The sequence below is a fragment of the Schistocerca piceifrons genome, unplaced genomic scaffold (genome assembly GCF_021461385.2).
Source record: "Schistocerca piceifrons isolate TAMUIC-IGC-003096 unplaced genomic scaffold, iqSchPice1.1 HiC_scaffold_2510, whole genome shotgun sequence".
In the NCBI taxonomy this organism is placed as follows: domain Eukaryota; kingdom Metazoa; phylum Arthropoda; class Insecta; order Orthoptera; family Acrididae; genus Schistocerca; species Schistocerca piceifrons.
Window position 1 is genome coordinate 1068252 of NW_025728455.1, and position 27934 is coordinate 1096185.

The 27934-nt window shown below is 43.8% G+C and overlaps 1 protein-coding gene across 1 annotated transcript in view; it reads right to left on the bottom strand.

The window, feature by feature from the left end:
- Positions 1-302: 302 nt before the first annotated feature.
- LOC124743676 (ankyrin-3-like) overlaps positions 303-27934 on the bottom strand; it is a 57924-nt gene continuing 30292 nt past the window's right edge. Inside the window, exons 4-6 of the mRNA XM_047248853.1 lie at positions 26488-27049; positions 21968-22117; positions 303-965 (exon numbers count right to left, since the gene is read on the bottom strand). Coding sequence (XP_047104809.1) covers positions 458-965; positions 21968-22117; positions 26488-27049 — 1220 coding nt within the window. The 3' untranslated portion in view covers positions 303-457. The remainder of the gene's footprint in view (positions 966-21967; positions 22118-26487; positions 27050-27934) is intronic.

A 27934-nucleotide genomic window follows, 5' to 3' on the forward strand; every position in this document is an offset into this window, starting at 1 on the left:
CTATGGTTTCCTTGGGGATGACTGATGTTCCTGCTCAATACAACGTGCTCTTTTTCTGTTCAGACGACTGTCTTTGGACTTTCATCATAACTGTTTACTTAAAGTCATACTTGACGGACACTCACTGGCAGTGTTTGCAAACTGTGCAGTTGGCTGAATAAATAAATTGTTGTTGATTAAATTGAAGATTTATTGTTACTGTAGTCCAGCAACTTACCGCAACAGTACAGCGCCTTACTACCACACTGGCTGTGGTGTTATGTGTAATAGCATATTTTTACCAATTACTTTACACTAATGAATTTAGTTAAAAAAATGTTTATTATTAATGATATACGTTTCAATTATTGTTGAGTTTTCATGGAAGGAAACTCGCTTCTTGCTACACACATTAGTGTATATGAATCTCACATTGTCGCTACTGTGGTGATTTTACTAGAGCAGTGTTCTATTTACTTCAGAGGCGTGTATTGTAGTGCCAGTCGCGTGTTATCCTGTCTATCCAGTGTTGGTGGTTGAACTGCCTGGCGCGGTCCACTGGGGTTTTCCCCTTGTGATTCCTGGCCCCGCTGTCAGCCCCTGCATCGAGTAGTGCAGTCGCCTCCTCCGTGCGGCCATGCTCAGCCGCGAAGTGCAGCGGCGTGTCCCCGTCCACGTTCCTGGCATTGGGGTCTGCAGAGAACGCCGCCAGCAGCCGCACCACGGCCGGCCGGCCGCCCCATGCAGCCCAGTGCAGCGGCGTGTTCTGGACCCAGTTCCCGGCCCCCACCTCCGCGCCAGCCCCCACCAGACAGCTCGCCGCTTCCACGTGACCCTCCCAGGCTGCCCAGTGCAGCGCAGTGTTTTTGTTCCCATCCGTCGCACCCACATCAGCCCCAGCTGCCAGCAGCATTTGCAGCTCTTGCACTGTCCCATCGTTAGCTGCCTTGATCAGCCTCCTGCCTTTCTCCGCTGCAGAGAGGGCCCTACACAAAACACAGAAACTCTCATACTTTCCTTCAGACACACACTTCCGATGAAGAAGCGTATCGGAGTGGTACAACTGTAACCAATTCTAAAACTCATCTCTCTGACAACTGATAAATCTCCCATCTGTGATACAGAACACTGAGAAAGTTGTTTTATATTAACGTACAGATGCACAGTTACGTCATTCTCTCAAATTCTTCATGCACTCTCCACAAAAAATTCCTACACTCCAACTCTCAAGATACAAAGTTATCACATTTGGTCACTTTAATTCGTGATCGTTAGTTTTTTGACCTTAGAATTCTGTCCTTATAGAAGTTGTTTCCTTCCACTTCGTTCAGCCATTACTACATCTCTGTGTGCAGCAGTCCTCTCTGACACTTGCAAATGTGACAAATAATGCTAATGACGTCTCCTGCTATTTAAAGATAAGTTTCTGTTATTACAGGAGCAAAAGTAAACCCAATTATCAACAAGTTTCTTGACACAAACTCGTCAAACAGAGAAAGCTACTGTTAACCAGGAAACCATTTAGTAGTGACGTTTAGGGTACAGCAATGATACCAAACTGGACTCCTCTACCCCTACACACAATCACACTCATTGACAGATGAACATACACACAAGAACTAACACAAACAAACAAACAAACAAACACACACACACACACACACACACACACACACACACGCACAGAAACATACACATAGAGAAAGAGAGAGAGAGAGAGAGAGAGAGAGAGAGAGAGAGAGAGATAGATAGAGAGAAAGAGAAACTTTCGTCTTATATTCCTCTGGCCGTGATGCGCCTTAAGGCGACAGCGAGATCATGAGAGTAAATTAAAGTTTAATGTACTTGTCTCGATATGACAACCGTTGGAAAGTAAATCTTGTTTCATGGAAAGTGCTGCAGTATGTAATTTACATGCGACAATCTCGCTAGGATGGTTCTAAACGAAAATACCTACATGCTGATACAACACACTGTGCGACATGTGTTCAGGAGAAGAATTTAGTAACATTTTCTGAAACTAAAGTCAATTAAGAAGTAATGGTAAATGACGTATTAAATTAATGAATCCAATATCCGCTGATCGATAAAATATATAATTCCTTTTTCTAGAAATATTTTGGCAGACAGATTTGCAAATGTTGCTGATTCTATTGAAAATCATACAGCTGACATACTCAAAACTCATTTTATAGTTATGATAACTGCATGAGATAATAATGGTTCTTTTCTATATAGAGAGAAACAAACGTGAATCCTGAATGACTGTACAGGAACCAACAGCTCTGAAGCCCTTTTGACTCCCACAGTGTTTCACTTGGTGTGGTCCCGGTGAAGGCAGTGTATTTATGTTTGCCTGGCACATATGTTTGAGTGTATGTGTGTTTTGTGCGTGTGTGTTTTGTGTGTGTGTGTGTGTAGTCTGGTGAAGGTGTACCCACGGTGTGACACTGAATGTTTGAAGTAGTGCTACTTAGTTTTTAAATGCACAGATCACTGACAGAGTCAAAGTCACATCTGCAGATTCAAAAAACTCCTACAGATGAGAGCCAGTCTCTGAGCTGTTTGGGCAATTTAATACGGAGCTATGGAAGCTGCTTCACAAACAGGCGTTAAACTATCATTACTGGTACTTTAATGGTAATCATTTATAACCTGACCAGAATCAGTGACAATTTAAGACACTTGATCTACTACGGTTTCTCATTACGACTGAATATTTTGTGGAATCCCCACTTTAATTACAGCTCGTTGGCTCGTGAGTACACCCAGTGCATGATCCCCTCTCCTCCAACCCAACAGATTTTCTGGGTGGACAAGATGCTGCAAGTCTATATTCTGTTAGATCAGTCGTATGTGGGCTTCTGCGCCACAAAGTTTATCGCTGTTAAAAAATGATCCGCTACTCTGTACTCTAAATCTGTTGCTGAAGCAGCCACACACAATTTCTACAGAGCGATGAGTCTTTGCCTTTCATATGTGTGGTTATTGGGGCTGGTATTGGTACCACCCAGCATGGGCGTGCCTCAACTGTGAACCGATGATAGCCACCTTCTGTACACGAGTGATCTCTGATGGGGTGTGGTGTAGCAGGCAATTTATTGAGTGGTGTTTCTAGCACTGATGTACAATGGATTTGGTGGAGACCTGCAAACCATGCCCAAAATTGCATGCATGAAAATGAAAACTACACGCCATAAGCTTTCCTAGCATTTTCTCCCATATTTTTGACAAATATTACATACATATAAACTTTGTTAGTAATAATGAGTCACTCCCAATTCTTTCAGTATTTAGCAGCAGTCCTTCCACTGCCCAAAAAATTTCCTAACAGAACACAGCCAGTGGTGTGTCACTTTCTATGTAATGACAGCATCTTCAAGACTGCCTTTAGTGTCACAATGCTACAGTACATGCAGATGTAGGATCTCAAACCATGGGACTGACTGTGCTCCCATAAATTAAAAGTTCGCTCTCTGCATATGGATTACTGTACGTAAAATACTAACAGGAAATGGGGTAACTTATGATTCACTCTGAAATGTAAGAATGACTTTATAAAATATTTGTTATACTTAACGGACTTTTAGCCGAATGATTCTCAAAACAGTGTTTTTCATTTATAATTTTGGCGCACAATTTTTCCTCTCTAGTGATGAAAAATAATGTTTCACCTCATGAAAGTAGCAGGAACACAAACCTACTATAAAAATATAATTCACTTATAATAAGATGTTTTGAGAGGCCCCCGGCCAGGGTGGCCGAGCGGTTCTAGGCGCTACAGACTGGAACCGCGCGACCGCTACGTTCGCAGGTTCGAATCCTGCCATGGGCATGGATATGTGTGATGTCCTTAGGTTAGATCGGTCTAAGTAGTTCTAAGTTCTAGGGAACTGATGACCTTAGAAGTTAAGTCCCATAGTGCTCAGAGCCATTTGAACCATTTGAGAGACAGTATGTGCCATAAACAATAATTGAAGTGAAATTAATCTAATGCACTAAGAAAGAAGAAGCCAATCACACTGAAAACAAGGAACATGCACTGAAGTGAAATGATACCCTGGAAAACCACTCAGAAAAGTTGAATTTGCAAAGTAATGTAATGAACATTAGTGACAGTTTAAATTTTGTTTCACATCACAACCGCAAGTTAGATTTCCTGCTTAGCATGAACAAGGACTTTAACAGATTTTTTAATCTTTCACTTTGAGAGACAGTTAATATGATTTCTTTTCTTTAAAATAGTGATTTAGTGCATTGGTGATCAGTATATTTCGGTTTAGGAATGCACTTGAATTCCGTGTGTTTGTAAGTAGCTCTGTTGGTGAACATGTTTTTTCCACCATGCAGCTCCATTCATCGTTTGTCTACTATTCAGAATTGCAGGCAAAGTAAACTTGGAGGGATAGGAAACTGTATAATTTATCTGTGATGGGAACATTATCACAAATTACCTCCTACCTGCTGGTTCTGAGTTTTGTGGTCAGCAAGGGATTATTTAGATTATTCCCTGAAAAAAAAACTGTGTCCAACTAATACTCGGAAACATAATTTAGCTTGTGATTTATTAGATCTACATTGATCGAAGTGTATCTGCTAGATGCTTCATATGGAATGAGAATGCATTTGGACATAGCAGTAATTTCTTGTCTTTCGTGACGTTCAGTTCCGTGGCTTGAGATCCAACATCTGCAAGTCCTGTAGCATTGTGACACTAAAGATGGTCTTGAAGGTGCTGTCATTACACATGAAGGAATTCACCACTGCCTGTGTTCTGTTTGGAAATGTTGTGAACAGTGGAAATACTACTGCTAAATGCTTTTACCAATGGTATAAGTCTTCATGAAAGTTACCACTTGTATCTTATAAGTAATTTTTGTGTCACAGCCGTCTAGCCTTTGAAGCACTGACATACGGTTATGTTCCTAACTAACTCAAACCATATTGTAAATTGTGGGAAAATACATAAGATCCGCAAGCATTTATGGAGATGATATTTAGGCTAGTTTTATGAGCTGGAACTGTTTCGTAGTCAATTACTGGTCTCGCTGTTCAAACGTGTGCAGTTTTCTGCAAATTTTAGTTCCTGTTGAACTGCAAACTGATTTATGAGCATTTTCCTTACATATCTTCTTCATCTTGGAAACCTGAAGTCCTTGTCATATTACGAGATGTGATTTAAAATCAGAAGCATGTGATGTTGCTGGCAGCAGCCATCCCATACTAATCTGGGTATAGTGTTGTCATAAGATGCTGACTAACGATGACTGTGGATGCCTCGTTAATTATAACACTGTATATCATGTTAGTCACTCATCCGTTAAATCGCATTTTGCTCACAGTCATACTAAAAATTGTTTTTCACTCAGTCATATGCATTGTCAAACCCAACTATCATTCTCGCTGGATGTGATTTACAAGCTGAGGTCTGATATAAAATATATTTGTACATTCTGGCAATAGATCTGACATGTTCCTAGCTATAGTACTACGAAAACTGCATTGAGCTCGATTCTTTATGAGAAGCAGTTTTAATTGGTTGGTTGGTGTGGTGAGTAAAGGGATCAAACTACGCTGTCATCTGTCCATTACCCAACATTCAAACAGCTCTCAGGTTAAAAACATTACCAAAACGATTTCGGGAAAGTAAAAGGCGAAAGACTGACTGGAAACCACACTGAAGAAGAAAACAAAAAAGGCTAACAAAAGTGGAAAACGTAAACTAAAAGAAAAAACAGTGGATGGTATCAGAACAATGCAGCAGATGGCCAGGACTGGGTGATCACGACAGGAATAAAGGATGAGCGAGCCACTCTGCAACACACTAAAACCTCCAGCCTTAAAGACAAGGCTAGACGAACTTGGACAGGGAAAATACGAACACTAAGGCTAAAAAACAGCAAAGAAAGAGTGAGGAAGAGTTAAAATAAAGATAGAAAAAGCCAGATGCTCACCATTAGATTGTGTGATAAAAATTCCCCTCACAAATAAAACGTAAAACGATGTCAACTGTTAAGACATTGACTCCCAACACCGTTAACAGTGTGATGGGTAGGTTAAAAGTCCACTGCAGAGCAACTAAACTAGGGCAGTCCAGTAAGATGAGGACGACAGTCAAGTGGGACCTACAGCAACACTGAGGTACGTCCTAGCGACGGAGGAGGTGTCTATGTGTCAGCCAGGTGCGGCTGATGTGGGGTTAGCAAAGGACAACAGACTCCCTGCGAGTGGCTTGCATGGATAATTATCACAGATTTGTATTCTCCTTGACAACACATAGTTTATTTGGTGTACTGAACGTGTGTCATTAAGCATCCCAGATCCTGAAAACTTTACAGCATAAGACCAACTGGAGATCAGTCTCCAGTGCAAAGATTTCCAGAGTTGGTTTACTGGTAGCATGTTTGGTCAGCCTGCCAGCAAGTTCATTGCCCAGGATCCCAGCATGTCCTGGGGTCCTAATGTAGGTCACCGAATGTCCGCTGTCGCCGAGGGCACAAAGAGACTGCTGGATAGTTAACAGCAAAGGGTGGTGAGGGAACCACTGATAGAGAGCTTGTACGCTACTTAAACAGTCACTAGAGATGACGAAGGACTCATCTGTGCAGGAATGGATATGCTGAAGAGTGCGCGAGATAGCTACCAACTGTGCAGTGAAAACACTGACGCAATCCAGCTAGGAGCTCTGTTCAGCATCTCCAACGTGAGCGTAAGTGAAGCCAACAAGAGCCATTGAGCCATCTGTGTAGACTGTTTCTGAGTCCTGAAACTCACCAACAATAGAGAAAAACTGCCAGTGGAGGCCACAGGTAGAACTGAGCCTTTTGGGCTTTGCGATAGGTCCAGACGAACCAGTGGCTGTGGTATGGACCACAAAGTGAACACATAGAAAAGTGATTTTTCTGACGTTCCGCCAGCGCGAGTGGCTGGCATTGTCAAAGCTTCACCCTCCATTGCCGGTGGTGAACTGGAGCCGAGCTCGCGGCCGCAGACTATATGTACATGGCGCGCCAACGTCCCAGGGCTTCTCCGCCGTCATTTCCGGTGCGGTTCTCCTCTTGCTACCTGCGACGGTCGTTCGCTGCAGTACGGGCAGCCAGGATCCGTTTACCTTAAGGCTTTCCTCTTTCTTGTTGAAACTATCAGCGTGTTTTTGTATTTCTACAGCTTCTCTAAACAAGCGCGTGTGGTAGTGCTTCTCTACAGCCAGAACTTGCGTGTCGGCGAATTTTATTACGTGGTCGGTCTCATTCAGTGCATGCTCTGCCATGGTCGATTTCTCCACCTGCCCCAACCTGCAATGTCGCTTATGCTCTTTGATCCTGGTGTTAATTGATCGTCCAGTCATTCCGACATAAACTTTTCCGCATGTGCATGGTATACGGTATATTCCCGACATTGCAAGTGGGTCTCTTTTCTCCTTCGCCGATCTAAGACACTCTTTGATCTTCCTTGTCGGTTTGAAAATCGTCTTTACGCCGTGTTTGCGCAATATACGGCCGATTCTGTCCGTCACTCTGGGAATGTATGGCAGAAAGGCCGTGCCCGACATTTCTTTTTCTGGTTCCTTACTTCGCCGAGTGTTTGGCTCTGTTACACTGCTAATGTAATTTGTGGAGTACCCATTGCTCCGCAGAGCAGTTTCCAGGTGTTGCATTTCTCGTTGGAGGTGTTGAGGTTCACATATTCGTCCTGTTCTCGTTACGAGCGTACTAATCATGCCTCTTCTCTGGCTGGGGTGGTGGTTTGACAGATTGAGCAGGTATCGGTCCGTGTGTGTCGGTTTCCGATACACGCTGTGTCCCAGGTTTTCGCCATCCCTTGTGACCAGCACATCTAGAAATGGCAGTTTCTTGTCCTTTTCTACTTCCATGGTAAATGTTATGTTGGCATGGAGGCTGTTCAAGTGTCTTAGGAATTCACCGAGTGGTTTCCACACCACGAAAGTATCATCGACGTACCTGTACCACACCTTAGGTTTGCAAGTCGCCGAGTCCAGTGCCTGTGCTTCGAATTGTTCCATGAAGAAGTTGGCCACCACTGGACTGAGAGGACTACCCATGGCGACACCTTCCAGCTGTTCGTAGAAATCGCCATTCCACGTGAAATAGCTCGTGGTGAGACATGCATGGAAGAGCTTTTCGATGTCTTGCGGGAACATGGAACCGATGTGCTCCAGAGCGTCACTGAGTAGTACTTTCGTAAATAACGAAACAACATCGAAGCTGACCATTATGTCGTTTGGTGCAAGTTTCAGTTCCTTCAGCTTCTCAATGAAATGTCCTGAGTCCTTAATGTATGTGTCGGTCTTCCCCACGTGTGGCTGGAGCAGAGAGGCCAAGTGTTTCGCCAGTTTATACGTTGGTGAGCCAGGAGCGCTAACGATCGGTCTCAGTGGAACGTTGTTCTTATGGATCTTGGGTAATCCATACAGCCGAGGCGGTAGGGCTTCTGTGTTGCGCAGGTTTCTCTGTATGTCCGCCGGCAGAGAAGACGCCTTGATTAATCGATTCGTATTCCGAGTGATACGCTGCGTTGGATCTGCGCTTAGTTTTCGGTACGTCGTCGGATCTAATAGGTCTCGGATCTTTTGCTCATAATTTTCGGTCTTCATTACGACGGTCGCATTCCCCTTATCGGCAAGCAGTACCAATACACTCTTGTCGGCGTTGAGATTCTTAATGGCTTGTACCTCTTCTTTCTTCATGTTGCAAGCTGGTGGTTTTGCTCGGCGCAGTATCCTGGCTGTTACAGTGCGTATTTCCTCTGCCCTTTCACAAGGAAGGGTCCGAATGGCTGCTTCGGTGTTGGCAATGATGTCCTCCATAGGTATAGTTCTCGGGATGATAGCGAAATTCCCTCCTTTTTGAAGAACAGACACTTCCTCTTCGGTCAATTGTCGTTCAGTGAGGTTGACCACTGTGTGTGACATGTCAGGAATCGCCTTGTCGGTCTGCTTCCGGCATCTTTCAAACTTTTTCTTTTGCCGCTCAGTGCAGCGCTCGAGTTCGTTCTGCATGCTCCTGTGAGTGATGCTGTCGATCTTGTCCCAGTCGTCTCGATGCATTCTGCTACTTAGTTGATAGAAAATGTTCAGAAGTTCCCGATCCGTTCTTGCCAAGTCTCTCCGTGTTGTATGTATTCGCTCACGAAGAAAAGCTCGTTCCATTCTGTCGTAGATACGATGTGCTTGGGCGGTGGTGAATAGGCGCTTGCATCTCAAGAACTTCGGTGTAGCACATTCATCTCGGCACCGTGACAGAAAGGCGAGAGAGGACATCAGTCGCGCTTTCTTCTTCCGTCGTACTCAAGGCGTTGGTACAATCTGCAAATCTCCTCCCCGTAGAGGCATAATACAAAATTGTTAAGGCTTTGGTGGTCACTTGTTGACAAACTGCCTATTGGCTTCTGTCTCGGGTTCTTCGGCCGACGTTCATCTAATGATTTTTCTGACGTTTCGCCAGCACGAGTGGCTGGCATTGTCAAAGCTTCACCCTCCATTGCCGGTGGTGAACTGGGGCCGAGCTCTGGCCGCAGACTATATGTACCTGGCGCGCCAACGTCCGAGGGCTTCTCCGCGGTCATTTCCGGTGCGGTTCTCCTCTTGCTACCTGCGACGGTCGTTCGCTGCAGTATGGGCAGCCAGGATCCGTTTACCTTAAGGCTTTCCTCTTTCTTGTTGAAACTATTAGCGTGTTTTTGTATTTCTACAGCTACTCTGAACAAGCGCGTGTGATAGTGCTTCTCTACAGCCAGAACTTGCGTGTCGGAGAATTTTATTACGTGGTCGGTCTCATTCAGTGCATGCTCTGCCACGGCCGATTTCTCCACCTGCCCCAACCTGCAATGTCGCTTATGCTCTTTGATCCTGGTGTTAATTGATCGTCCAGTCATTCCGACATAAACTTTTCCGCATGTGCATGGAATACGGTATATTCCCGACATTGCAAGTGGGTCTCTTTTCTCCTTCGCCGATCTAAGACACTCTTTGATCTTCCTTGTCGGTTTGAAAATCGTCTTTACGCCGTGTTTACATATAGTCTGCGGCCGCGAGCTCGCCTCCAGTTCACCACCGGCAATGGAGGGTGAAGCTTTGACAATGCCAGTCACTCGTGCTGGCGAAACTCCAGAAAAATCATTAGATGAACGTCGGCCGAAGAACCCGAGACAGAAGCCAATAGGCAGTTTGTCAACAAGTGGCCACGAAAGCCTTAACAATTTTGTACATAGAAAAGTGATAGAAGGAAAGTGTCGAGATCAGTAAGAAGCAAACACAAATTGCAATTGGCATCCACAATGTGCGCTGCTGTTGTCAGGGATGGTTCAAATGGCTCTGAGCACTATGGGACTCAACATCTTAGGTCATAAGTCCCCTAGAACTTAGAACTACTTAAACCTAACTAACCTAAGGACATCACACACACCCATGCCCGAGGCAGGATTCGAACCTGCGACCGTAGCAGTGCCGCGGTTCCGGACTACAGCGCCAGAACCGCTAGACCACCGCGGCCGGCTTGTCAGGGATGGTTAGCCATATTAGGGAAAGGAGATCATAATTTGAATGGTAAGGCGAATAATGAATATGGGAAGTATAATTTGCAAGCAACTGCTGTCACCTAATTCGCAATGGAGAAACACCAGCCTTTACAAGGACGCTGGTTTGGGAAGCTCCTGTCGCACAGTGGTGTATAGAGTCCAGCAGCTGGAATGCTGATGGCAAAGCAGAACCACACACCAGGCATCTATAGGAAAGAAGGGACTGCAAAGTGCTTTGCACAGCTGCAGCAGTGTAGGGCGATTAGCACCCCATTCGTTGTGGTGCAGGCACTGAATAACATTAACATGCTGCCAGCACATTTCCTTAAGCTGACGAAGATGGGGAAGCCAAGTTAAGCAAGTATCAAAGACCAGTCCCAAAAAGCAGAATGTCTCCACTACATTAAGTAGTTGGTCATCAAGGTAAAGTTACAGATGGAGATGGCAGTACAACAAAAACAGAAGGGCATGACAAGTCTTGGCAGCTGAACACTGAAACTGTGAGTGAGGACCCACTGCTGCACCTTTTGTATAACTTCCAGCAGTCGACGTTCAGCCACACCAACAGAAGAGGAGCAAAGGGAAATACAAAAATCATCAGCATATAGGTAAGGAGATATTGAGGACCATTAACGATGATTAAAAAGATTGGAACGCTCAGGACAGAGCCGTGAGGGACCCCATTCCCTTGGATGTGAGGCGAACAGTGTGAGGCACCAGCTCGAGCTCTGAAATGCGTAGCGACAAAAAGTTCCGTATAAAAATCGGGAGCGGGCCCCAAAGACACCACTCATGCAGAGTAGAGAAGATGTGGTGTCGCCAAGTGATATTGTAGGCTTTCGTCAGACCAAAAAAGGTGGAAATGAGGTGCTGACGCCGGGAAAAGACCATTCAGATCGCAGTCTCCGGGTAGAGTAAGTTGTCAGTGGTAGAGCGAACTCGCCAAAAACCGCCCTGAGACTTGAGGAGCCAACACAACGGCCAGCTCACCATACATTCAAGCAGCTTGCCCAGAACGTTGGTGAGGCTGATAGGACGATAATAGTCCAAATCTAGCAAGTTCTTACCAGGCTTTAGCACTGGGATGATCATACTCTCCTGGCACTGCGATGGGGAGTCGCCATCGCTCAAGATTCAGTTGATGATGACAAGGATGTGGCACTGATAATCCACTGACAGACGTTTAAGCTTTTGGGAATTGATGTGGTCTGCCCCAGGGGTTGAGTCAGGAGAATTGGCAAGGGCACTGAGCAATTCCCACTCACTGAAGGGAGCACCATATGTCTCGGATTGGTGTGGAGCGAGAGATAGGAATTGTCGTTTCATCACTGTTTAATTCTCAGATGCTGAGGTGCGAAGATAATGATCCACGAGACATTCTCCAATTATGTGTGGATCGGCATATACAGCTCCATCTCGAAATTCCATGTATACCTGCATGAGTCTCATATCCGTAAAGGCATCTGAACTTGGTCCAGACCTGGGAAGGAGAGGTTCTTGTGCCAATGGTGGAGTTGTATCGTCCCCAATACTACCATCATGCAATGAGCTGACATACCTGGACACGATGCTGTTTGAAGGCAATGACGTGCTCTAGAAATCCATGGTGCTTATGATGTTGAAGGGCCCACCTACAGTCTCTAATGGCCACAGCGATTTTGAGTGACCACCAAGGCACTGATTTCCACTGGGGCAACCTGAGGAACTAGAGATTCAAGATTCAGCTTGGGCAACAATGGTAGTAATGGTGGTCCTATAAAAAGGAGATTCTACAGTTGTAGTGCACTTGAAAGCATCCCATTCAGCCTTGGTAAGAGCCCATATGGGCAAGTGTCCAGGCGATGGTGGGGTAGGGACAGAAAGAGTGGAAAGTGGTCACTACCACACAATTCGTCGTGAGATCTCCAGTGGATATAAAGGAGCAGACCAGGACTGCAAACCAAGGGATCAACGGCTCAGTATGTGTCATATGCCACACTAAAGTGAATGGGGGCACCTGTAATGAGGAGGCAAAAACTGAGGTGAGTTAGTAGATCATTGAAAACCTTACCACAGCAGCAATCTTGGTTCCACCCCAAACAAAGTTAGGGGCATTAAAATCACCCAGAAGTAGGAAAAGTGGGAGTGGGGTTGGGACTTGAGAAATTAGGGCAGCTAATACATGGTGCAAAACTTCATCGTCTGGAGGGACGTATATATTGCTGATGGTAATTTCCTGCATTGTCCTCACAGCTCCCAAAAGTGTTTCAAAGAGCATAGGTTCGCTACAGACATAGATAGATGCAGACTCCACCTTGCAGTCTGTCACAGTCAGTACATTTTTTGTAGTACCCATGTCAGGCAGAAAGGGCTGGGGTCGACATCACAGGAAACCACGTTTCCTGAAAAGCAATGCAAAACGCAAATGTAATGCTCAAAAGTTGTGATAATTCAGCGAGGTGGGACAAAAAACCGCCGCAGTTCCACTGGAGCAATAGGTAGTCAGTCATTTGGGAATGCATGAAGGGATCAAGGAGAAAGTTTATGCCTCAGTGTCGCCATGAGTGCTGGTATCCAGGACTGTTGCGTCTGAAGCGTCAGCAAGATCTAGGACCTTGAGGGATTCTACGATCTCCACCTCGTCCTCAGACCTGGAACTGCTAGGGACTGGTGGTGTTGGGACCACTGGTGAGGCATAGTAAAGTTAGCTTTGAAAAGCGCGCCACAGCACGTAGCGTGAAGCAGTCGGCCTCCTTTCTCTGACGGTGGTGCTGTTGTCGCAATTGAAGGCTTCGGTGTCTCCCTCTAGAGGGAAAGGGGAAAAGTGGGCTGTTCGCGTGGGTTTATGATTTGGCTGTGTGGGCTCTTGTGGAGAGTTTGCAGTTGCGGCATGAAGAAGCGACTTCTCTGCTGGTGCCAGAGGGACAGCGCGCAGACCGCGGCATCAGCGTAAGCGACGCGAACAGCGGCTCCATGGTATGCGGCATTAACTGCTCGTCGCGAAAGGAGTCTTCCTGAGCGTGGGTCTGCGAGGGGCCTAATTTGCAGTTCGGCCGTATGCTGTCGACCGGCGAGGAGGTTCTGAAAATCGGCGCGCCTTCCTGCGTCCGTTGAAATGCCTGGCAGCGGGCGGCTCGGCAGAGGTGTTGCGTTGGTTCAGCCTGGGAGTCGTAACGCACCAGAAGTTGAGTATTGATTGTTACAGATTTTCTGAAGTTTAATTGAATTCAATGTACTTATTCATGTTAATTATATCAACCGTATATTTTGGGGGTTTCCCGCCATTCATTCTCGTCTGCCCACCTGCGGGAAGGTGGTAATATTAGAAAGGGTGGTCCGTTTGTCCCCTTTTGAGGACCAAAGGGGGGCGAGTCAGAGTAAATCTGTGGTTCGGATTGCTTCTTTCCTCTCCCAGCTTACCTACGGGTTTGGTTCAAATGGCTCTGAGCACTATGAGACTTAACATCAGGTTATCAGGCCCCTAGAACATATAACTACTTAAACCTAACTAACCTAAGGACATCACACATCCATGCCCGAGGCAGGATTCAAACCTGCGACTGTAGCAGTCGCGCGGTTCTGGACTGAAGCGGCTAGAACCGCTCGGCCACCGTGGCCGGCCACCTACAGGTTTATTCGACTGTTAGCCTCTGCTATGTCTGTGAAAGTCTAAGGCACCAATGGTTGTACTGTTTAAAATGCAAGGCACTAAGAGTGATCCATTCTCTCGCCTACCATAACTGGTATTACTAGACTCACATGTAAAAGGTACTCCAAGAAAGAAGAAAAAATTCCTTTTTCCTCGTAGTAAGAACTAGTCAATTGCATAAGGAATTCCTGCTCATCTGGAAGCTCTAACTTACGTAAATTTGTGTTTATGTATATATGGCTATAATCAAGCAAGGTTGTTAATGTATGCCGTAGTGGATTATTTTATATTGTTTATAGCCAGCAAGAACTGTTGTGTGTTTTTTCTATTCAGTACCTTTTAAGGCTTTTACTCAACGTGCTTACGTGTTTTATACAGTTAGTTGGTTATGAGTGTGTTTTCTTACCATGCAAAAGTTTGCCATTTCATTACGGGTAGAAATTGTTGCCTTGAAAGGAGAATGTTGTAACGGTTTGCAAGTCTCAACATGTGGTGCTGGAATTGCTGTGGGAAAACATATTCCCAAATTACCAGCAGTTCAAGCACCATATAGGGGGTAGGACGTATGGTTTTACATCACATCGATATACCATCACCTTGATTTTTTGGGAAATGAACCAACTTCAAAGGGCAAGATGTAGGCACCAGTAGCAACCATATTGTTTTTCAGTCCCGTATAGATATGCCGAATGAGGTGAACACCCCACTGTTCTAAATTGGTGTGGTGCTTGTCGTCAGATTGCAAGAGAAGGTCCTGGTGGAAAATAATCCCCTCGACCATGTTGTGGGGGACCATGTTGATGGGGGATGACAGGAAGAGGAATATGACTGAGCAGGTCACAGGCGAGCAACGCCCAGGGCTGGGCTCAGGATACTGTCTAGTTTAGGACTGCCGCATTTCTCATTTTCGATAATACAGCCACTTCGTCAAACTCGTCCTCCAGGTTCTTGATAAAGAAAATAGAGGCTTTATAGCCAGAAAGCAGTGCCCATCTATTCTGCTGCAGACTAAATAACTTGGCGAACGATGTTCTCTCTTTTCCATACTCCTTTCTTCGTTTCATGGTGTAACTACGGAGGAGAACAATTCAGGATCATATCTGTCAACATTGTAGTTTACCCTGCCCTTCTTAGAGATTGCTGGCGCCAGTCACCAACAAGAGATGACTTGGTGCACTTTATTGCAGGTCGTGCGCCCTGATGCCACGCACTCTGATCAGAGGGTCTCTCCACAGGCGCCACCCAGCCACAGCAAAGGCCACCTGGCATGATGGCTGTGACCAGGAGTCCTGATTCCACAAGAAGATGGGCATGTACTGCTTGGCAAATGTGGGGAGTTTGCAGCTCAGACATCAGCAGTGCGATCCCTGTGTTGTTAGGGGGCTAGGACCAAGAGGGTACCTGACAGCTGCCCAAGATGGATGGCTACCATGCTGGATAGTAGATGCAGAGAAATCCTCTATGGTGAGGGGGATGAAAGAGGACAGTGGGGACATGTTGTGTAATTCCTTACTATGCCTGCTGTTGCGTTCCGTCCTCGGCCACTAACTGTTCTGTTGGCACCTACTTTGCTTTGCTTGTAGTGTGCAATGTGTAATGCCAAAGAATCAGATTCAGTGTAGCTGTCACCCTTATTTAGCCTTTCTGTTCATAATTCTGATTAAATTTATGTGTGTGTTATCTCTACATTTACACAACACTGTGCTCTCGAAAAATATGGACTACTGCTTTGTATTCGTGGAGGTGACGTCTGATAGCGAGCTAAATGTGTTCCATCAGGTTCACACGCTGCAAATTATGTGGACGAGACAAGAGGAGTTCAGTATCATTCTCCTCCAGTCACTGTACCACAATCCTGTCTTCGTGACAGGGTCATAGTCGTTGAGGAAGACATAAAGCATGAAAATGTACAGGTTATCCGCATTAGTGTACAGGTAATCCTCAGCTGTCATGGTGGCATCGGTGACAGATGTCATGTAAGCCCAGGTGATAACACCCACCACATACTTCGGCTCTCACTGTGCAGCACATATGGACCTGTGCATCTTTTGGGTAACTGTCCACCTGGACGGTGGCATGTCTGGACATGGCCATCAGCATAATGTAACCAAAAGAACATGATTCATCCTACTAGAACATACGTTTCCAGTGATCCACTGTCCAGTCTCGATGAGCCTGCTGCCACTACAGTGGTAGTGACGGTTCTGGCATAACCACGAGCGCCAGAACGAAGAAAAAGAACTCAAGGCCAGAGAAGGCAGTGAAACGACATGGGCCAATGGTGCACTGATTAGGGCCGCACCATACCTGCAAGAAGTGTATATAAGCGCCGCTCCTGACAGCCTCGCCTGGACATTTGTGGACAGAATTAGCATGGCATAGCAGAGAGTGCTACGAGAACTGATAGTTGTGATCCACAAACTTTGTGACAGACTTGCCTAAACACTGCATGTTACACAAGACTCTGATTTATATTGCGTGTCCCTCATCGTTTGCGACACCTTTGTACATTAAAATTATGCATTGTCAATCTGCTTTAACGAAGTGAAACTATTAAAGTTATTAACTTGAATTGTTATATAGAATTCCGAGAAGGCAGCAACCTATACGAGGCGAGTGGGCAAGACCCAACAGTGGGCGACAAGGATGGGATGGTCCATCGACTTGGCGCTTGCATGTATCTTTTTTAAGTTCCAGATGCTTTGCAGTGCCGCCATCAAAATCAACTTCGCCACTGTCCTGTACACAACGATTTTTGAGTGTCTCTTCCCCCTGATTCACGGGTCCAGAGAGCAAAGTGGCCACAGCACATCAAGACACTGCAGGACGACCCCATTGAGGTGGAGCCTTCGCCTCCTCCGTCCCCTCTCGTCCTACCTATAGAGCTGGATCCGCCCACAACACAACAGTCGCCGCCTTCTACATGTTCTACACCAGGAGGTGGACGCATACCCTTCTGGTGGTATCCAGGGGGGCCATGTTTGCCAGAGCACAGGCCGGATGGCGGGGTACGGCTGGAAGCTTGATGTCCCCTGCAGCCACAGCTTTCGGCCCATCGTTGCGCCTACACTCATTCATCCCCCACCATGGTCGCACTCAATACAAGACCCCTTTAACCAAGACGAAGAACGCAAGACCAGAGAAGGCAGTGAAACGACATGGGCCAATGGTGCACTGATTAGGACCGCACCATGACTGGATTGACACCTGCGAGAAATGAATATAGGCGCCGCTCCTGCCAGCCGCGGCCAGACATTAGTGGACAGCATTAGCATGGCCTAGCAGAGAGTGCTACGAGAACTGATAGTTGTGATCCACAAACTGAGAGACAGACTTTCTTGAACATTGCATATTGCACTAGACTACTTTATATTGCATGTCGCCCATCGCTTGTGACACCTTTTTACATTAAAGTTAAGTATTGTCAATCTGCTTTATAGAAATAAAACTACTAACGTTTTAAGCTTAAGTTATTGTGTAGAATTCTGAGAATGCAGCATCCATTAGGCACCCTATACGAGACGAGTGGGCAAGATCCAACAATGATGATTTAATCTGTCCACATGCAAACTTGTATCAGATCATGCAGTATGCATATTCACATTCAACAACGTGTGCCAGGTTTTTGCTGTGAACCACTTGTGCTGGCACCAGAATTCTACTGTGCCGCCAGACCACCACCTGCCCTGCTGTACAAAACTCTGACCTCAGTGTTCTGAGATGGGATGTGGGCGCTCAACACATCACTGTCTGCTCGTGGTTTTACTGGTCTCCAGCCACTTTCTCTAGATGCCGACGACACTGGCACGTTCGAAGCCTCTCTGTTTCTGAGGCTATCATTCGTAGGCACTTAGTCTTTCATAACTTGTGATCTTTTATGTAAGTTGCTTTACGCCTTCGCACAGCCGTCAGCGAGGAAGGTCTTAACTTTCTTCTACCTGTACATCGATGTGCTTATTGGAACCATGCATAACAAAAGTCTTTCTCGACACACGTTCTGCTCTCTTCTTGTTATCCTTACTAACACAATTCTCGACCAGTCTTTTAAATACTGTCGTAGTTTGTTTTGTGTTCTGTTCTAACATTTATTTCCTTCTCCAGTAGTTCCCTCATCGCTTTTTGATATTTTATTAGGATTGCGTCCCTCAGGTTTTCGTAACTCTATAAATTGGTATAATTCCTTTTCTGTCACGTACTTTACTGAGATTCACTAATTTTGAATATACTACATACAATATATTTTAAACTTTTTCCTCAACAGTATGTACACTGTGCTTAACGATGTTGTATGTTTTGCGGTGTGCATGTTTACTTGTCACCTCAAGCAGAGAGGTACCTGGCATTTCTACAGAGTCCCGCTGTGGTCTGTCTCTTTAATAATTTTTTTGTATACTTTCTTCTCGTTGGCTGTTAGCATGCACCTCTTCTTGTGTTACATCACCTGCATTACTTTTATGCACGACATTTGGCAAATGCTTGTCAGTTACCAGTTCGTGATATAACTTCAGAATAAGTGTTCTGTCTTCCATGATTATGTATCATTGTGTGTGAATTGTATTGTCCACCTATGGCGTACGAGGCTTTTAAATGTAAATTGAATCTACAGTTTATGCATGCCCATGGCTGACTGTCCTGGTTCACCAAAGCACGAAGTACTGGAATCTCTGTGGAGCAGGCGTTGTGTTTCCTTAAATTCACGTATGGACTTTGTACCAAAATATAAACTTTACAATTCTTCTTTCCCTCCCATATATCCCCTTGAATAATAAAGAAATTCGTATGTCACACAATAGCTTATTTTATTACGCCTTAATTATATTAAGAAAGCATGTTGAATACTGTCATTGTTGCTAATTGAGGGCATGTATACGCATTGTTCACATGCAAAATACATAGTATTTGACTTTAACAGTAAGTGCATTAGCAATGAAATCACTATATGGTCCTGTGCATTCACTACAAACATGTAATACAGCTCTCTTGGGAGCCTTACTATGCTTCGCAGCAGGTGCATAAACACACTGCCTGTGTCCAGTGGCCTATGGAAGCACAGTGAGGCTAGGACAGAGGAGCATGCTACTCAGAATGCTGCGTGCTTTTGGCACCACGTCAGTAGAAGCCTTGTGTGTGGATCTGGGGTCTTGCCGCATTGACGTCATTATCCACCACAGAGCGGCGGTGTGCTGGGTCATGAGGGGTACACACTACAAGATTCCAGTAATAACAGGGGAAAACTTTGCAGACACGAGTCAATTAAATAACAGCCACCTTGAGACCTGAAAAATGGACTGGGAGATGACCGACAAAGGCCATCGTGTTTTCTCCTTCTTCCACAATTTACAGGTACAGCTTCATCAGAAGCATACGGATCCAAGCCGTGCCGTTGTTCACATTGCGACTGGGCTTGAACGGAGTGGGCCTTAGCTAAAGTACTACACGCACATGTGGGGAATATGGGTCTCCTGAACATGTGACATTACATTCAACACCCTCACACATGTAAGATCTGTAACAGAGCATAACGACATCAAAGAAATGCTACGAGACCCAGACAAATAGTGTGCTCTAAGCAACGTAACTGTTAATGTTTCAAGAACACTGCACGAAATCTACAGACGAGGAAACTCATAAGGCAGATCTCAGACAAGCACATAACAACCACAACAACACGATCCTTGGGAGGACACAAACTCAGACACACCACAGACATTGACGTAAATGCGGGAACAGAAAATGACACAAGCACAGCAACAACATCAGACAAAGACTCATAAGAGGTTCAATACCTAAAACAGACAAAAAAAGATAACTATAAGAAAGGAGGCATCGCATGTGATTTTTTCATTTACCTGATATGCATTTTCAATGCAACAGTTAAAAATGGGAAGGAACGCGACTAATTGAAGAACTGAGACACTCATTACATCTAAGGAATATGCTATTTGGTGAGGCGAATCTTTAGGTACTGTGGTTCCACTCCAGCCTATGACATTGCTTAAAGATAAAAACATCATGCTCAGAGACATACAAGATAACAGCACACATACGACATGTATATGGGTAACTACATCTAGCCATGGCAACACAAATAGTGCAATAGTATGCCCTAGATAAGATCTAATTAGTGTCACTACTCCATAGACAGTATAAACAAATACACTCGCAGTCACTCGTGATGTATTTCATTTAGTAAGGTTTCTGCCAAGGCCCTCCCACATGGAATGGCAACCACACAAATCATAATTTATATGTTATATTTTGTTTTAACAGTAAAATAATATTTGGAGATCATTCCTTTCCCATGTTTCTATTTTCTGTTCTAATTAATATCATTTATTAATACTCTATTTCCTACAACTAATTTAATTTACTTTGTAATTCATTGTTATTACCCTCCTTTTATAGTTCAAAACTAATTTTACTAGTGATGTAGAACAATGCAGTATTATATGTAAAATTGCATAATGCACGACATGCTTTTTAAAATGTCAGGTAGCAGGTCTTTAAATATGTAACAAATGTAATGCAATGTGCACTCACAGTTTTTCGTAAAGTCATCTACCATTATCTGCTACCATCGACAATCGATTTGCATTAATATAAGTCGATATCAGGATCCATTTACGCAGAAATTTCCCCATGCTGAGTCAAGATCTGTACCCACAACACCTGTGACACACTGTCAATTGCAGGGATTTGTTTACAGAAGACGTCGTACGCCACTACACACGACTCGACCTGACCACACGCGCAGCTGGATTGCCGGATTAACATGAGCAGCCATCTTGACCATTATGTAGTGACCACCGAAAATTTGTCCCATACTGGATGTCGAATACGTATTTCTCGCTCATCACAAGCAGTCGCCTTTACTACTAGGCTGCCTCGCCACACGACTGCACGTGTGACTCCCAGTTTCGTTGAGGCTGATGTTCCAACAAATGATTTCCAACAACTACTGCTAGACGACCTCATATTCAGCTCTCGTGGCAGACTGAACCTCCGTCTCTTACAGACGTCATTCATTCAATGGTGCTATTCCGGCTCATCCCGTGAAACGTAATTAGAGTGTCTGCAAAATGAACATGGAAATAAGTGAGGTCGTTTGATAGGATGGCCTACTAGTTAAGGCTGCTTGTTGCAAATGTTAAACAAGTATTGTACACCCAGTATGGCGCAAGTTTTCAGCTGTTACTAAATACTGAAACGTCAAAAACTAATTTGAAGAAAAAGTGCAGGAAATCACATAAAAATTAAACTTCACTCTACAACATTCCATAACCTTATTCTCCTGATGGATATTATTTTTACATCTTTTCCTTCATAATGACATATCATCATTTCCTTTTGACGACCATAACGAACTTGTACATAATTATTTATTCACATTAAAGTAATATTTTAGTTACAATGCAAAGATGTAGCTGTAACACCAATTTGATACAAATTTACTTTAGGAGATGGGAAACCACCACTGAAATGATAGCTTTCACCCGACACACCTATTCATTCACTACATTTGGAGAGTAAAAGTTGTTTATGGTACCTTTGTCAAATAACTGCATGAGTGGACCAATTGTGGTCTGAACAGGTTGTAATTCACACTCTGTTCTCACAAAAATATCTCGAGAAACACTATGATACATGCTTACACAAACATCAAAAATTAACAAATAAAATTCCGATCCTTGACAATTATAACTTATATTTTATCGAAAAATACAATAAAGTGAAATTCTGTGTTTGGATATGATCACTTGGCTAACGCCCTCATAAGTGGTATAGTGAATGTGGAAATCGTGCATGTATAGCGACAGTACTCACCTCAGGAAAGAGACGGAAGCATCATCAAATGTGGGAGTGGGGCAGGTAGCTGTGTGCTTTGCATCTGGAACAGGAGCCCTGCTGCAGTTTTTGTGGCCCATGTGCAGCTGACTGGTCGGGGTGACCTCGCTGTCTCCAGTGGCTGGAGTGCTGTGCAGAGACACAGGGTGTGGTCACGCAGTGCACACAGAGGACAGAGGGCAGCCTACTGCAGACAACGCTGCTGAGAATTTGTCCAGACACAACTAATAGAACACACACTTTCAACATCAGTAGTGGGTCCTTTGAGACACTTACCCCTGTGCTAATCGGTTTAGGTCCCACACTAGTAGCATCGCTTAGCAAACAACAGGCTGAATAAATTAAAGTACAAATAAAAGATACATGGTAAGGTCAACATTTAGGTAGAACTGATATGACAACTAGTCATCAGCGTAGTTTAAATACATAAAAACAACATTCCCACAGAAATAAAAATGGAAATAATCTTTACATGTTCAACTTGTACCATTATCATCAGATAGTATCGGTAGCTGTTAGCGGCTTGGCTGTAGGATGCACAGTTGGTAAACTACAGAAGAGTAGATTCTGAACTGTGCACCAAAAGAAATTTAGAGAAGCAAGGGTTACAGAATGTGTGATACTGAGCAGCTATTCCCTTAATACGTTTAACTGTCACCAAAATAGGCAAGTAAATATATTTGTTTCACATTGGCCAACGAGCATTCTCAATAAACTAGCAAACATTGAGCATTAAGATAAAAAAAGGCAAAGTACTCTATACATACACTTATGCAAGATATGTAATCGTAAGTTGTTATTCGAATGAAAATAGAAATTCTGTTTAATTCTTATATTCTACATATACAGTTCTATGAGACTGTGATAAGGAGATTTGCTGTAGAACGAAGGAAAGAGTTGGATTTAAATTAAGGAGACATGGGTTACATAACACAGGAGACAATGTAAAGTTGTGTAAAGACGCATTAAATCATTATTAGTCATTACATGTGACTAAAGTAAACTGTGGTTGCTACAAGTGAGGAGAAGATACAGATTGATAAGTGGAAACTCTATCAGTGATGGAAGCATACATAGGGTGTTTGGAAATTCTCTTTACAAACTACTAGGACTTTTAAAGGGGAGAGAGTACGTAATATTTTGTACAGGAACCCCGTCTGGAAACGTACTGTATGCATTCTACGACAGTTTGAGTTCACATGTTTAAATCATGCAATTCTGCTTCAGGAAGTGAATTAGGCATGATGTAGTACAGTTATTAGGTAACAGTCCGAAAGTAAACATAACGAAGCATCCATTTATCAGTTCCGCACATTTGTTTTCATTAAAACTTAAACATTACCTTCTGCATGTACAGTATGCTAGGTTGATTTTTTGTTTTGGGGTAATGTGAACACACAATATTTAAGTGATAATACAAACAAGAGGCTTAGCTGATAAAGGGATCTTTCGCTGTGTTTCTTTCGAATTTTTATCTAATAACTGTACTGCATCACGCCCAACTCAGCTGCTCAAGCAGAACTGGATGAGTTAAACATCTGAACTGAGACCGTCATAGGAGGGAAACGGTATGTTTCTGGACATGGATTCCAGTTCTCACTCCCCTCTACAAATCATATAAGTCTCTAAAGGAAATTTCTGAACACACACACACACACACACACACACACACACACACACACACACACACATATATATATATATATATATATATATATATATATATATATATATATATAATTGAAAACTATTGGGCGTTAGGATTTAATGGTGCATTTGTTAAGTGATATAGCATATAAAAATGATAATGAGACAAAAGGTCTTATGAATACTCATATTGTGGGAGATGTATCTGTAACTGCAATGTATGGGCTAGGGAAGGTCCTAACACTGTGAAGTTCTTTGGGCAGCCTTTAGAAACAGCATGGAGAAGTACAAGCAAGGCCGGCAGGTTGCTAGACAACTGACAGATGTTCCACCAAGAAGCACATACAGCGTTTTGACTAATAAAACCACCTCTCCTAATGTGCTAGAGAATGGGAATGTCCAAATTACAGCATATATCCTTTGGAACAACTGAACAAAATGCAAAAGGAAATGGGAAGCATTGTGTGGATCTGCGCATTTTGTGGATCTTTCTGAGTTGTAGAGACTGGTCTGTTGTCTCCTGAAGTGGCCGCAGGCTGTTTGAGGAGTAAGTACCTACAGCTTCCTGCAGACGTTCTTGTGTCACCTCCTGCAACGGAAGTCTTCCTCATGATTCTATTCACCCCGCACCCTTCTTCTTGGAACCTAACACACATCTTAAGACGTGTATCTTATAACACTGTACTACTTGGGGAGAATAAACAAAGTTTGTTCTGTAACCGTAGGTATATTTCAGAAATGAACATAGAAAGTGAAGGAGAAACATAGAAATCAAACTGCAGTAGTAATGTGGAAATAGCGATCAGTCTGACCGTTTTCTGTACAGCACCTATTTTTTCCCAGGGTTTAATATTTATGTCATGACAACATCAGAGATGGAAAGTTTTAAATTCTTTTCTGATCTCTTTGAACTGCGCTGCAGAGTTCCTGGTGTTAATGTCGGACTACACGCTTGTTGATCAACGTCATCTTTCCTTTATGCAGCATATGTCACTTGTAAGTATCTCATTGTGAACACCAGCAGAGACAGCAGAGAACAATATATGTAATAGTGAGTAAAGAGATTTATAGTGAATTGCACAGCACACAGAATAAAGCCTGTAGGCTCGCTACCCTGGCTGCTCGTTCTACACATCTTGTTGTCCACGGTACATCTGCTGTGAGCAGCACATCACTGTGTCCACCACTGAAATGGCAAATTTACCACTTATTCAGATACTTTACACCAGAACCTATAAGGCTGTTCCACATATGCAGTTCAGTACAAGTAATGACCGCAAATAATGTTAAAACCACTTATAAATCAACGAATAATTTAGTTCTAAGATGACTTTTTTAACCTAACCTATCCGTTAATAAACCCAGTTGGATCTAGTACTTCTCTAAATCAAACAGGTGTGAATATTACAGTTTAACAAGTCAAGGCTGCATAATATTAAACACGAATTCTTTACAGACGAATGGAAATGGTAGAAAGCGAGCACGGGAAGACCAGTTTGGATTCAATAGAAATGTTGCAAGACGTGAGGCAATACTGACCCTACGACTTATAAGATAGATTAACGGTAGGTAAACCTACGTTTGTAAGATTTGGGGACATAGAGAAAGCTTTTGAGAATGTTGAGAGGAATACTCTTTTTCAAATTTTGAAGGTGGCAGGGGTCAAATACAGGGAGCGAAAGGCTATTTACAATTAGCACAGAAACCAGATGGCAGCTATAACAATTGACAGGCATGACAGGGAAGCAGTGTTTGGGAAGGGACTGAGACAGAGCTGTAGCCTATCCCTGATGTTATTCAATCTACATATTGAGCAAGCAGTAAAGGGAAAAAAAGAAAAATTAGGAGTAGGAATTAAAATCCATGGAGATGAAATAAAGACTCTGAGGTTTGGCGACAACACTGCAATTCTGTCACAGACAGCAAATGACCTGGAAGAGCAGTTGAAAGAAATGGACAGTGTCTTGAAAGGAGTATATAAGACGGACATCAACAAAAGCAAAAGGCGGATAATGGAATTTAGTTGAATTAAATCAGGTGATGCTGAGGGAATTAGATTAGGAAATGACAAACTTAAAGTAGTTGATGAGTTTTGCTATTTGGGGAGCAAAGTAACTGAAGATAGTCGAAGTAGAGGGGATATAAAATGTAGACCAGCAGTGGCAAGGATAGCGTTTCTGAAGAAGAGATATTTGTTAACATCGAGTATAGGTTCAAGCGTCAGGAACCCTTTTCTGAAAGTATTTGTATGGAGTGTAGCCATGTATGGAAGTGAAAGATGGATGATAAATAGTTTAGACAAGAAAAGAATAGAAGCTTTCGAAATGTGGTGCTACAGAAAAATGCTGGAGATTAGATTGGTAGATCACATAACTAATGAGGATGTATTGAATAGAATTGGGGGAAGAGGAATTTGTAGCACTTGACTAAAGGAAGGGATCCGTTGGTTGGACATATTCTGAGGCATCAAGGGATCACTGATTCAGTATTGCAGGGCAGCGTGGGGGGGGGGGGGGTTAAAACTGTAGAGGGAGACCCAGACATAAATATATTAAGCTGGTTCAGTAAGATGTTGGTTGCAGTAGGTACTGGGAGATGAAATAACTTGCACACGATAGAGTAGCATAGAGAGCTCCTTCGAACCAGTCTGTGGACTGAAGACCACAACAACAACATTAATCTAACATGAGAAATCAATGAAAGCATCGCAAGATATCAGAAAATGTCTGTCAGTGATGGTGTATTTTGCAGCACACATACACGTAAAGATACTCAGGGGCTGGAAATACACGCACACAAACAGAACTTCACAGGACTGGACAACGTAGGCATGTAGCTTGTCTTGTGCATACCTGGTTTCTGCTGCTGGCTCAGACAGCAGCTTGAGCACTTCAATCAGATCTTCAGGCTGACAATGTAGCGCATCTGTCCAGCCCTTCGTGGCCATCACGTGTAAAATATGAGTCTTTATGAAGGCGGCGGCGGCCTTCTTAAGGCTGCTACAGGAGTTCCGAATAGCGAGCACAGCTGTGGCCACCGCAGTCTCAACAGACAGCTGTGAGGCCAACTGCTGCTCGCACTGTGCCTTCAGGCCTGACAAGCCGTACTTATCAGCCACGACCAGCAGCTGGGGGGCCATTCTGGCCAGCTGCGGGGCCTGCAGGGTATACATGTAGGCCACGAGGTGGCGCAGCAACTGGCCCCCCACGTCTGGGACTGTGGCCTCCAGCGTGCCGTGGCTGAAAATAGAGGCGAACACGGGACTCCTGGCGGCCAGGACGGCCCTGTGCGCTGCCAGACGGGTGTCGCCCGCCACCAGAGTCACCACGGCGCTGCCTCCAGCGTCCAGCAGGGTGCCCAGGTCCACAGTGGGAGCCTCTTTCCCCTCCTGGACCTGTCCTGCTGTGGGCGATTCTGAAACACAGCGTCACTGAGTAGACCCTTCCCCTTGCACAGCACCCTCCATGTGAGAACATGCCTGAGCCACAAGTGGATCTGCGTCAACCATCACTTCCTAACACTAAATGAACTAGACCTCGCCGTACCCCTGGTAATACCATGTGGGTCATTTTTACCCGCAGTAGAAAACCACAATTTTGTTCGTATCTGGGTGGTGTTATGAGTGTCTTCATGTTGACAATACGTCTCTAAAATGAACAGTACACGGTCAAATATGAATTTTCTCTAAGTAAACATTTTTATTTTATTTTAAATGTTACAGAAGAAATTCCACAATATTTCGTAAATTTGGTAAAGCAATGTTGTAATGTTTTTCTTTATAAAAAGATTGAAACTGAGTCAAAACATATTGTTTATGTGAGTATTAATAGTATTTTTCCTTTTATAGAAGAATAAGATAAGCACCAAATATTAGTGAAACATTCTAAAAAGCAGTAGGTGACTAAAATGCTCTGCATTTTTTGTAGTTATTGCAATGAAGGAAAAAAAACATAAGAACAAATTACTTCAGACTATAATTATAAATATTTAAGTATATTTAAGAAAAAGGACGTGACAGAATTGCCTACTCTGGGATTCAGAAAGCCGACAACAGTTTTTGTTCGGCATCTTTTGCACACATACTTGTTGCACTTGACGTTTTATTTCCCTTTGTAGTTTTGTTATCTGCAGGAAACCTGAATTTGAGAAGAACTTCGAACTCCTTATTGGCCAATGCCAGTATGGAGTGCCTGTACGGGGAGACTGAGTTTTGTCTGAAGTGTGTAAGAGGCAGCGAGGTCATCTGCTACTCTGAGGATAAGGTCCCGCCGTGAAATCTTATTAGAGGTTTTTTTTTGG